The sequence below is a fragment of the Oryctolagus cuniculus genome, chromosome 17, assembly GCF_051225735.1.
Source record: "Oryctolagus cuniculus isolate XC-2025 breed Fujian yellow rabbit chromosome 17, ASM5122573v1, whole genome shotgun sequence".
In the NCBI taxonomy this organism is placed as follows: domain Eukaryota; kingdom Metazoa; phylum Chordata; class Mammalia; order Lagomorpha; family Leporidae; genus Oryctolagus; species Oryctolagus cuniculus.
The window spans coordinates 52,011,249-52,021,659 of NC_142883.1; the positions used below are offsets into that span (position 1 = coordinate 52,011,249).

General features: G+C 55.5%; 1 protein-coding gene across 3 annotated transcripts; it reads left to right on the top strand.

The window, feature by feature from the left end:
* Positions 1-231: 231 nt before the first annotated feature.
* On the top strand, positions 232-9,603 carry CHRNB1 (cholinergic receptor nicotinic beta 1 subunit). Of its 3 annotated transcripts, XM_002718802.6 has the most exons (11): positions 232-387; positions 477-616; positions 1,168-1,212; positions 2,907-3,016; positions 3,106-3,214; positions 3,567-3,714; positions 3,999-4,208; positions 7,307-7,530; positions 7,725-7,897; positions 8,248-8,398; positions 8,688-9,603. In XM_002718802.6, the coding sequence occupies exons 1-11, from the start codon at positions 324-326 to the stop codon at positions 8,826-8,828; spliced, it is 1,515 nt and encodes a 504-aa protein (XP_002718848.3). In that variant the 5' UTR covers positions 232-323; the 3' UTR covers positions 8,829-9,603. The 3 variants fall into 3 exon arrangements, with proteins under 3 accessions (XP_002718848.3, XP_051681207.3, XP_089174453.1); XM_051825247.3 differs by lacking the exons at positions 232-387; positions 477-616 and adding an exon at positions 794-970; XM_089318327.1 differs by lacking the exons at positions 232-387; positions 477-616 and adding an exon at positions 801-863.
* Positions 9,604-10,411: the final 808 nt, after the last annotated feature.

Sequence of the window (10,411 nt, forward strand, 5' to 3'; positions counted from 1 at the left end):
CAGGAGGGATAGATGCCCCCCCCACACACACACACAAACCCCTGCTCAGGCTCCACCCAGCCCCTGGCTCCGCTCCCAGGGGACCGGGTCTCCATCCACTCCATGCTTTCTCAATTAAAGACGATTTATACAACCCAAGTGTTGTCTGTCTTCTGTGGATAATGGCAGTTGGTCGGGGCGGGACCAAGTCCCAGGGGCGGGACGGGTGGGCTGGCTGCTGCCCCCTGACAACAGGTGCACATTCCGGGGCGCCTCGTCACTTCCCCTGCGCTTGGCAGTCCCGGCGGCTCTCCGAACGAACTCACTGAGAGACAGGCCAGGCTATGACCCCAGGGGCGCTGCCGCTGCTGCTGCTGCTGGGGGTGCTAGAGGCACCCCTCGCGCCAGGTAAGTCTGGGTCCCGAGGACGCAGCGAACCAGGGCAGCAGAGGTAGTGGTCGGGCACCAGAGCTTCACTTAGTGCTCTCCTCTCCCAGGCGTCGGCGGCTCAGAGGCCGAGGGCAGACTCCGCGAGAAACTTTTCTCGGGCTATGACAGCTCGGTGCGGCCGGCGCTGGAGGTGGGAGACCGCGTCGGGGTCAGCGTCGGTCTCGTTCTGGCGCAGCTCATCAGCCTGGTGAGGGCGCTCGCGGGGGATCGAGGTCAGGCCCGCAGACAGGCTGGGGGCGTGGCCTTGCGCAAGGCAGGCCCGATGGACAGGCTGGGGGCGGGGCCAGACGAAATTGGACCAATGGACGGCCGCGGGTGTGGCTGGGCGGCTCGAGGGTGGAGCTGGGCAGGGTGATGAACAGGCATGTGGGTGGGCCTTGGGGGAGGGCTGGGAGCCGCTGGACTGGCCGCGGGGCCATTAAAGTTAGGACAAGGTGGGAAGGAGCCCTTCGCTCACCTCAGTCAATCAAGCAGCGGGCGGAGACCCAGGACTGGATGAATTAGGAACTGAGGGCGGAGCTGGAAACCGCCACCGGCAGAGGTCGGGGCCGGGCGGGGGGCTGCTTGAGAGCGCTTTGGGCGTAGAGACAACGCCAGGAGTGTGTCCAGGTGGAGGCGAGGCTTAAACGAACGCACCTACCAGGAGAAGGGGGCGGAGCATCCTGGGAGAGGTTCTCCCCGGAGTCCTCGTTTCTCTGTGCACGCTACATCGCTGCCCTTTGAATTTCTCCCACCTAGAACGAGAAGGATGAAGAGATGAGCACAAAGGTGTACTTGGACCTGGTACGGAAACCCCGCGGGGTGGGAAATGGCGTCCTTCTGCCTTTACAACTCCCTCGAACGTCCCGCCAGTAAGAATGTTTTTTGCAAGTCGACCTCAGAAAATATATGTAGGGGGGCCGGCGCCATGGCTCACTTGGCTAATCCTCCGCCTGCGGCGCCGGCATCCCGTATGGGCACCGGGCTCTAGTCCCGGCTGCTCCTCTTCCAGTCCAGCTCTCTGCTGTGGCCCCGGGAAGGCAGTGAAGGATGGCCCAAGTCCTTGGGCCCCTGCACCCACATGGGAAACACATGGGAGACGAGGAGGAAGCACCTGGCTCCTGGCTTCGGGTCGGCGCAGCGCCAGCCGTGGCGGCCATTTAGGGGGTGAATCAACGGAAGAAAGACCTTTCTCTCACTGTCTGTCTATAACTCTACCTGTCTAATAAAAAAAGAAGAAGAAAAGAAAATACATGTAGGGGCAGATGTCTGGCCTCCCGGTTAAGATGCCGCGGCCCTTATCCAATTACCTGGGCTCCGGCTCCGGCTTCCTGCCGTCCTCTGGACGCTGGGAGGCAGCGGTGACAGCTCAAGCAATTGGGTTCCTGCCACCCACGTGGAAGACCTGGATGAGCTTTCCAGTCCTGGCTTCTGCCTGGCCCAGAGGGGGCAGTTGTGGACATATGTGGGCAATCTCTCTGCCTAATAAATAAATAATTTTAAAAAGATTTATTTGTTTGAAAGGCAGAGTTAGAGAGAGAGACAGAGGTCTTCCATTTGCTGGTTCACTCCCCAAATGGCCACAACTGCTGGAGCCGGACTGATCCGAAGCCAGGAGCTTCTTCTGGATCTCCCACGTTGGTGCAGGGGCCCAAGGACTAACCTACTTTCCCAGGCCATTAGCAGGAAGCTGGATAGGAAGTGGAGCAGCCGGGACTCGAACTGGTGCCCATAGGGGATGCCGGCACTTCAGGCAACGGCTTCACCCGCTATGCCACAGAGCCAGCCCAAAGTGAATAATTTTTAAAATGCATTTATAACTGAAACAGAAGCTTCATAAAACAATACCTATGCTTACTTTGAGAGTTGCATTTCCTGCATTTTTCAGTCTATCTTTCTTCTTTTTAAGATTTATGTGATTCAAAGGCAGAGTGACGGGGGGGGGGGGGGGGGAGATCTGCTGGTTCACTCCTCAGATGGCTGCAACAGCCAGGGCTGAGCCAGGCTGAAGCCAGAAGCAGGAACTCTGCACAGTTCTCCCATGTGAGGTGACAGGGACCCACGTATGTGGGCCATCATCTGTTTCCCGGGTGCATTGGCAGGGAGCTGGATTGGAAGCAGAGCAGCTAAACCAGCACTCGTGTATATTCTGTTGCCCCGAGCTGGGGCTTAACCTCTTGTGCCACAACGCCCGCGTCTTGCTAGTTTTTGCTTTTTGTTTTAGCACTGGTTCCGGTCCACTAATTAAATTCTCCAAGAGTCTGAAAAGCAGTTTTAGAGGCTAGCTAGTGCGACCGCCTCATTTTTACGAACTGAGAGATCGGGACCCGATGTGGGGAAGAGAAGTTTGCTTACTGGGTCGGCGCTGAGCCGCGACCCCGGCCATCCCCCGCGGCCCAGGCCCCCGCCGCTCCCTTCCCGGGCTCCCTCCTGGGACATCCCAAGTCCCCTCCTGGCTCCCAGCTGCGCGTGGTCCCCTCAGCCCTCTGCTTCCCCAGGAGTGGACGGACTACAGGCTGAGCTGGGACCCCGTGGAGCACGACGGGATCGACCTGCTGCGCGTCACCGCGGCGTCCGTGTGGCTGCCGGACTTGGTGCTGCTGAACAAGTAGGGCTAGCCCGGGCCTCGGGCAGGGGGCGGGCCCGGGGGGCGTCGGAGACGGGGCCTGGCCCAGACAGCCAATGCCGTCCCTGCAGCAACGACGGCAACTTCGATGTCGCTCTGGACATTGACGTCGTGGTGTCGCCCGACGGCTCCGTGCGCTGGCAGCCCCCGGGCATCTACCGCAGCAGCTGCAGCATCCAGGTCTCCAGCTCGGCCTGGGGGGCTCCGGGAGCCCTGGGAAACCCTCTCTCTCCTTCGATACCCCGATTCCTCTGCGACTCCCGGCCCTCCCTCCTCGTCTGCACGACCCTCATTTCTCCTTTGCTCTTCTGCTTTTCCGTTGACTGTCGTGTCTGTGCACTTTGACTTCCAGACTTCTTTGATAACCGCCCCCACCCGCCCCATTTCCCCAATGGGCTCCCTTAGTAACCCCGCGACTTTCTGCAGCCCCCCTTCCCTCTGCCCTCTGCTGGTGATCCCCATCTGCCCGGTCCCCCAGACCCTGTGGCCTCCCCGACTCCCCCAGCCCTGACTAATTCCGCCCCGCATGCAGGTCACCTACTTCCCCTTCGACTGGCAGAACTGCACCATGGTGTTCAGTTCCTACGGCTACGACAGCTCCGAGGTCAGCCTGCACACGGGCCTGGGCCCTGACGGGCAGGAGCGGCAGGAAATCTACATTCATGAAGGGACCTTCATTGGTGAGTGGGCATGGCTGCCACATGCCTGGGCTTTTGTGAGTTCCAGCTTCCAGAATGCATTCTGTCAGCGATGCCCAAGGCAGCCCTGGGGAGGCAGCAAAATGACCATCTCCCTGCTTCACGAATACAGAAATGGAGACTCGTCCAAGGTTATTAGAGACGGGCTGCTGCCCAATCCGGTGTCCGCAGCCGGTCCCTGTCCCATCAGCCCCCTCAGGCCTAGGCTGTGGCCACACCTGACTCCCCTGTCTCTAACCCTTCTTCTGCTTCTCCCCCTCCCCCAGAGAATGGCCAGTGGGAGATCATCCACAAGCCCTCCCGGCTGATTCAGCCTCCGGGGGACCCCAAGGGAGGGAGGGAAGGCCAGCGCCAGGAAGTCGTCTTCTACCTCATCATCCGCCGGAAGCCTCTCTTCTACCTGGTCAACGTCATTGCCCCGTGCATCCTCATCACGGTCCTGGCCATCTTTGTCTTCTACCTCCCGCCAGACGCAGGTAAGGGGGCAGGGGCCCCAGCCCTCCTCATTGTTAACCCACTCCCTCGTCTTCACCTTCATCCTGCCAACCCAAACCACCAGGGATTGGGCTTCAGGAACCTCTTCCAGGTTTTCCCTCCCATCAAGTGGCCCCAACCTCAGGCTCTGCTACCTGTTCCCCTGCAGCCAGTGGCCTAGCCCGCCATCCCGGGAGCCCTCACTCCTCTGCCCAGCACACTGCCAGCCTGGGACCACACTCCTCTTCCCTTTCGCCATAGCTGGCATCCCTCTCCCCATTCCTCAGACACCCATAGCATCCTATCTTCCTGGAAAATAACAGACCCACTTTCTTTAGGAGGCCTCATGGGATAGTAATCTGGGCAAACTGCTTCATCTCCATGTGTCTCGGTTTCCTGATCTGGAAATGGGGATAATCATTGTTCCAGCTGCATAAGATTATTTTAAGGATTGACCCGGGGCCTGGTACCTAAGCAGCTCTGGTTGGGTAAAGTGTTGGTTTGCTTTCTTTCTTTGATTTGAGAGAGTGAGACAGAGACAGTGACGGAGAGACAGACAGAGCTCTCCCATCTGCTGGCTCACACCCTCACCAGCCCTCTGTGAACTCAATCTACATCTCCCACTTGGGTGGCAGGAACGCAACCCCTTGAGCTATCACCCAGGGAGATCCAGGGCCCACATCAGCAGGCAGCTGGAATCAGGAGCCAGAGCCCAGTGTGGAGCCCAGGTACCCCGCAATGGGATGTGGACATCTTAACTTCTCTGCTAAATGCCTGCCCCAGTTATTCGCTTTTTTACTACAGTTGGGCACTTGCTGTAAGGTAATACAAACCAGCAAGTGACATGTATGAATTCCAGTCTTTACAACAACGCTGTGAGGTAGGCACTGGACTGGCATTCTCACTGCACAGAGAAGTGTAAGGAGGCTGCGAGAGTTCCAGTCATCTGCTTGACGTGACGTAGAAAGAAGCAGTGTTGCCGGCCAGAGCCAGTCTGATTCAGAGACCCAACATTCTTAATTCCGGTATTCAGAACCGGCTTTCCTCCTCTCTGGCATCAGTCGTCTATCTAGAGGAGACTGATGAAGCTCCAGAAGAGACTTCCAAATGTAACCCATACCTCCTTCCGGGAGCAGGGCGAATCTTGGAACCTGATATAATTGGACTGAAGTGGAGTGGACTGTAGGGGTTATTTCCGTCTGCTCCATGAAGCTTGTGACTACTGTGGTATGCCGCAGGAATAATCAGCCACCTGGCCTGTCCCTGTATACTTTGTTTCATTTTTAGATGCTTCCAATGGCTGTGTCGTTCCCTGAAAATGGCCATTCATTCATACAACACTATTTGTTGAGTGTCTACACGCTAGGCAGTGGGACACATCAGTGAATAGAAGAAATAAAAAGTCCCTACCTTCCTGGCGTTTGCATCCTAAGGGAGGAGTCGGCCAATAAACAAAATAGATAAGTGCACTACCTGACATATTAGAAGAGGGTAAGTCCGGAGAAGGAAAGTAAGGCAAAGGCAATTGTTGAGGATGAGAATTAGGGTAGAAGTTGCAATGTAATAACGGGATCCAGCGAATGCCTCATTGAAAAGGGACTACCACATAAAGTTGAAATTTTACTAATGAAAAAGAAAAAGAAAAGGGACGATTTGAGCAAAGGCTTGGAGGAGAATGATGCCGGGAAGTGTCTGGAAGAATCCTGTGCTCAGCCAGGGGCCGGCGTTGTGGCACAGCGGATTAAGCAGCCATCGGTGATGCTGGCATCCCGTATGAGCGGTTTGCGTCCCGGCTGCTCTACATCCAGTCCCTGGGGAAGCAATGGAAGATGACCCAATACCTGGGCCCCTGCCACCCAGGTGGGAGACCTAGATGGAGTTCCTGGCTTCAGCCTAGCTCAGCCCCAGCCATTGCGGCCATTTGGGGAGTGAACCAGCGGATGGAAGATCTCTTTCTGTCTGTCCCTCCTTCTCCCCCTGTAACTCTCTGCTTATCAAATAAATAAATAAGCCGGCGCCGTGGCTCAATAGGCTAATCCTCCACCTTGCGGCGCCGGCACACCGGGTTCTAGTCCCGGTTGGGGCGCCGGATTCTGTCCCGGTTGCCCCTCTTCCAGGCCAGCTCTCTGCTATGGCCAGGGAGTGCAGTGGAGGATGGCCCAGGTGCTTGGGCCCTGCACCCCATGGGAGACCAGGAAAAGCACCTGGCTCCTGGCTCCTGCCAGGATCAGCGCGGTGCGCCGGCTGCAGCGGCGGCCATTGGAGGGTGAACCAACGGCAAAAGGAAGACCTTTCTCTCTCTGTCTCTCTCTCTCACTGTCCACTCTGCCTGTCAAAAAAAAAAGAAAAAAAAGAAAAAAAAAAAGAAAAAAAAATAAATAAATAAAAATGTGCCAGGCAAAGGAACCAGTAGAAACAAACAACACAAAACAGCAGCAATGCAGTAAGGGAGTTACTGGGAAACGCTTGCAGGTATTAGTAAGCACTCTGCTTTATGCTGAAGGAGCTGGACAACCTCAGGTTTTATAGGGGAAGGTTGTGCTCCGATTATATTTCAGCAAAGTCAGTCGACCTCCTCGTTGAGAACAGGCAGCAGGGGATGAAGCAGAGAGACTAGTTGCGAGACCTTTATATAAATCAGACCCGAGGTGATGGTGGTAGATAAGCCGTCATCAGTCTCAGGATATATTTTTAATGGAGAGCCAATAGGGTTTGCTATTGGCTTGGATATGGTAGGAGAGAGAGAGACAGAGAGATCAGAAGAGTTTGTCCTCATCCACAAGAAAGGTGGTGTTGTCACTGATGAGCTGATGAGATGGGTGAGACTACGGGAGGAGAAGCTCTGGTGGTGTGGTGGTGACAGAAGTGGGTTTGGGACATGTTAAGGCCCACATGTCCAGCGGCAGGGTTGAGTTGGCAGGTGGCTGTGAGGCTGGAGTTCTGGGAAGAAGTCCAGGTGGGGGTGCAAGTGTGCGAGTGGTGTGCAGGCAGTCAGCCCTTTCAAACGCCTGTCCTTTGGTAGGCTGGGAACATGGTTACTATGCTGCAGATTCCCTTCTGGCAAAAGCCAATCTTTCTGCCTTCCCCTCTGCCCTCCAAGGAGAGAAGATGGGGCTGTCGATCTTTGCCCTGCTGACCCTTACCGTGTTCCTGCTGCTGCTGGCCGACAAAGTGCCTGAGACGTCCCTCTCGGTCCCCATCATTATCAAGTACCTCATGTTCACCATGATCCTCGTCACCTTCTCCGTCATCCTTAGTGTCGTGGTCCTCAACCTGCACCACCGTTCACCTCACACCCACCAAATGCCCCTCTGGGTCCGTCAGGTGAGAGAGATCGCCTCCTCCAACCTGTGGTAGCTCCTGCGGCCGTGAGGCTGCGTTTCTTTGTCTGTGTGGCTCTGTGGGATCATGGCAGGCTTGCCCACGAGTGGACGTGTGGAGTGGGGTGGCTGGCTGCTTGCTTTCTGCTCTGAAAGCGTGAGAGTTCCTTTTACTATGCCTCTCTTTCTGCTCTGCAGATCTTCATCCACAAACTCCCTCTCTGTCTGGGTCTGAAGAGGCCCAAACCTGAGAGAGACCAGATGCCGGAGCCCCCTCATTCTTCTCCTCCAGGAATTGGCTGGGGTCGGGGAACAGATGAATATTTCATCCGGAAGCCACCGAATGATTTTCTCTTCCCTAAACCCAACAGGTAGGAGCTACAGCCATCCCCAACATGGACAGGAGAGGGAGAACTACAGTTCCCATAAGACTTTGCGGGGAAGCAGGCAACCCGTGCTTCCGGAAGACGTTTAGCTGAGCATCATGGGAGCTGTAGTCCTCCTGTTCACTGAGGAAAAGTGGGAACTAAAGCTTGGAGGGGTGGGAGAAGTTGCCTAAGGCTGGAGAAGCCGCCGCTGGCAGGGAGAGTCTGAAGAGCCCTCTCATGTTTTAAGTGCTAGCAGGTTATTGCAGGAGGCGGTTGGCGCAGGGCCTAGGTCACTGGCTCTGCTCGTGGGTCTTTGCGCCCGGAGCGTGGCCAAGCAGTCACGCCTCTTCCAGGTTCCAGCCTGAACAGATAGCTGCCTTGGACCTACGGCGATTTATCGACGGTCCAAACCGGACTGTGGGCCTGCCTCCCGAGCTGCGGGACGTGGTTTCCTCGATCAGCTACATCGCTCGCCAGCTGCAGGAACAGGAGGACCACGATGCGGTAAGTCCCGAGAGGGTGGAGGGAGGCAGGGCCTCGCTGACCCTGGCTCCTCCCTGAAGCCCGCGGCTCCGCCCCCCCGCACTCACTCTCGTTTCCGATTGGAAAGTTTGCCCCCTGTGGTCCCGCCCCCTGCAGGCCGACTGTCCGTCGCCGTGGGGGGGGGGGGGGGTCTCGCTCGCCTACTTGGGACGCGGGGTAGGGGAGCCCGAGCGAGGTCCGTCTCTGCAAGGGCGGGCTTCTCTGGGCGCCTGGGCCTGGAGTTCACACAGGTCCCCCTGCCTGCCCCCAGCTGAAGGAGGACTGGCAGTTTGTGGCCATGGTAGTGGACCGCCTCTTCCTGTGGACCTTCATCATCTTCACAAGCGTGGGGACCCTGGTCATCTTCCTGGACGCCACCTACCACTTGCCCCCAGACGACCCCTTTCCTTGAGGACGGCTGAGCCGAGTTCGGTGGTTCTCTCCAGCGCCGTCATCTTCTGCCTCCCGGTTCCCCTGCTTCGGAGGGAGCTGGGGTAGGGCTGGGGGCTGGGCAGTGGGCTGCTTTAGTCTTTGGGTTCTTCTTTGGGAAATCAACAAGTAGAACAAAGAACAAGAACTAGATTGTAAGCCTCGTGAGGGCAAGAAATGTGCCTTGTTCACCACAAGATGCCCAGCATCAGGTCCTGACCTAGAGTAAGTGCTTACAACTTGTTGAATGAATAGGAGGGAAAATTCTAGAAGGAAATACACCCGTCAGTATTTTTTACGTTTGCATGTTGGGACTGTTGGTCATTTTGTTGTTGTTGTTTTAGCCTTTCTGTAATGTATTTTGTTTTGTAATGAATATTGTCTTTAGGATGAAAAAAATTATTTTTAAAAGGGTGTATTTGTAATGAGAAGGGGTGGGGGGGACATTTAAAAGACCTCCATTAAAGTTCCAGCTTTGATGCAAGACCCTGGGCAACCCACTAAACTTCGTACCTGTAAAACGAGCTAAATAACAGTGTATGCTTCGGGGGGCTGCCCGAGGCTCGTGTGAGAAGGTGAAAACAAGCAGATTCAGTGTATAGCAGCGGTTGCAAACTGGTGTGTTTTGTTTGGTCCATGTTGTTGGCCTGCACATTTTAAAAATCTGGATTATTTCACAAAGAAATTAAGATTTCTGGCTTCTCTTGAAAAGATTTGTTTTAAAACTATAATAAAATCGGCATGGGCATTGTGCTAAAGAGGTTAAGTTGCTGCTTGGGGTGCCTGCATCCCATATCAGAGTGCCTGGGATCGAGTCCTGCCTTTGCTTCCAATCCAGCTCCCTGCTAATGCACACCTTGGGAGGCAGCAGATGATGGTTCAAGTACTTGGGCCCCTGACACCCACATGGGAGACCCAGATGGAATTTCTGGCTCCTGGCTTCCGGCCTGGCCCAGCGTTGGCTCTTGTATTTGGGCAGTGAACCACCACTTGGAAGATTTTTGTCTTTCTTGTAGTTCTACCTTTCAAAAGAAAAAAAAAGATATATAGTATCGCTCAGCCTGGGTCCCCTGTTGGAAGCCACTTACTAGAGCTGACTAATGGGTGCTCACTCTGGTCAAGGCCACCGCTTGCAATGCCCGCATCCCATATCAGAGTGCTGGTTTGAGTCCCATATGCTCTGCTTCCGCTCCAGCTTCCTGCTAATGCGCCCTGGGAGGCAGTGGATGATGGCTCAAGTGCTTGGGTCCCTGCCACCCCTGTGGAAGACCTGGGAAGAGTCTGGGCTCCTGGCTTTGACCTGATCCAGCCCTGGCTATTGCAGACATTTGTGGAGTGAACCAGGGATAGAAGTTTCTCTGTCTCTCGCATTCTGCCTTTTAAGTAGATAGAACATAAAAATATAAAACCAGCATTAAAACAAAGATTACTTGTGCTACAATTTCTCAAAGCCTCCACTCACCTGACCTGCTGATCCCTCCCTTAACATTAGAAAAGTACAGGGGAGGAGAAGCAGAAAGGAGTGGAAAAAGAAAGTGTGGGTCTCTTATGCTGCAGTCTCCTTTC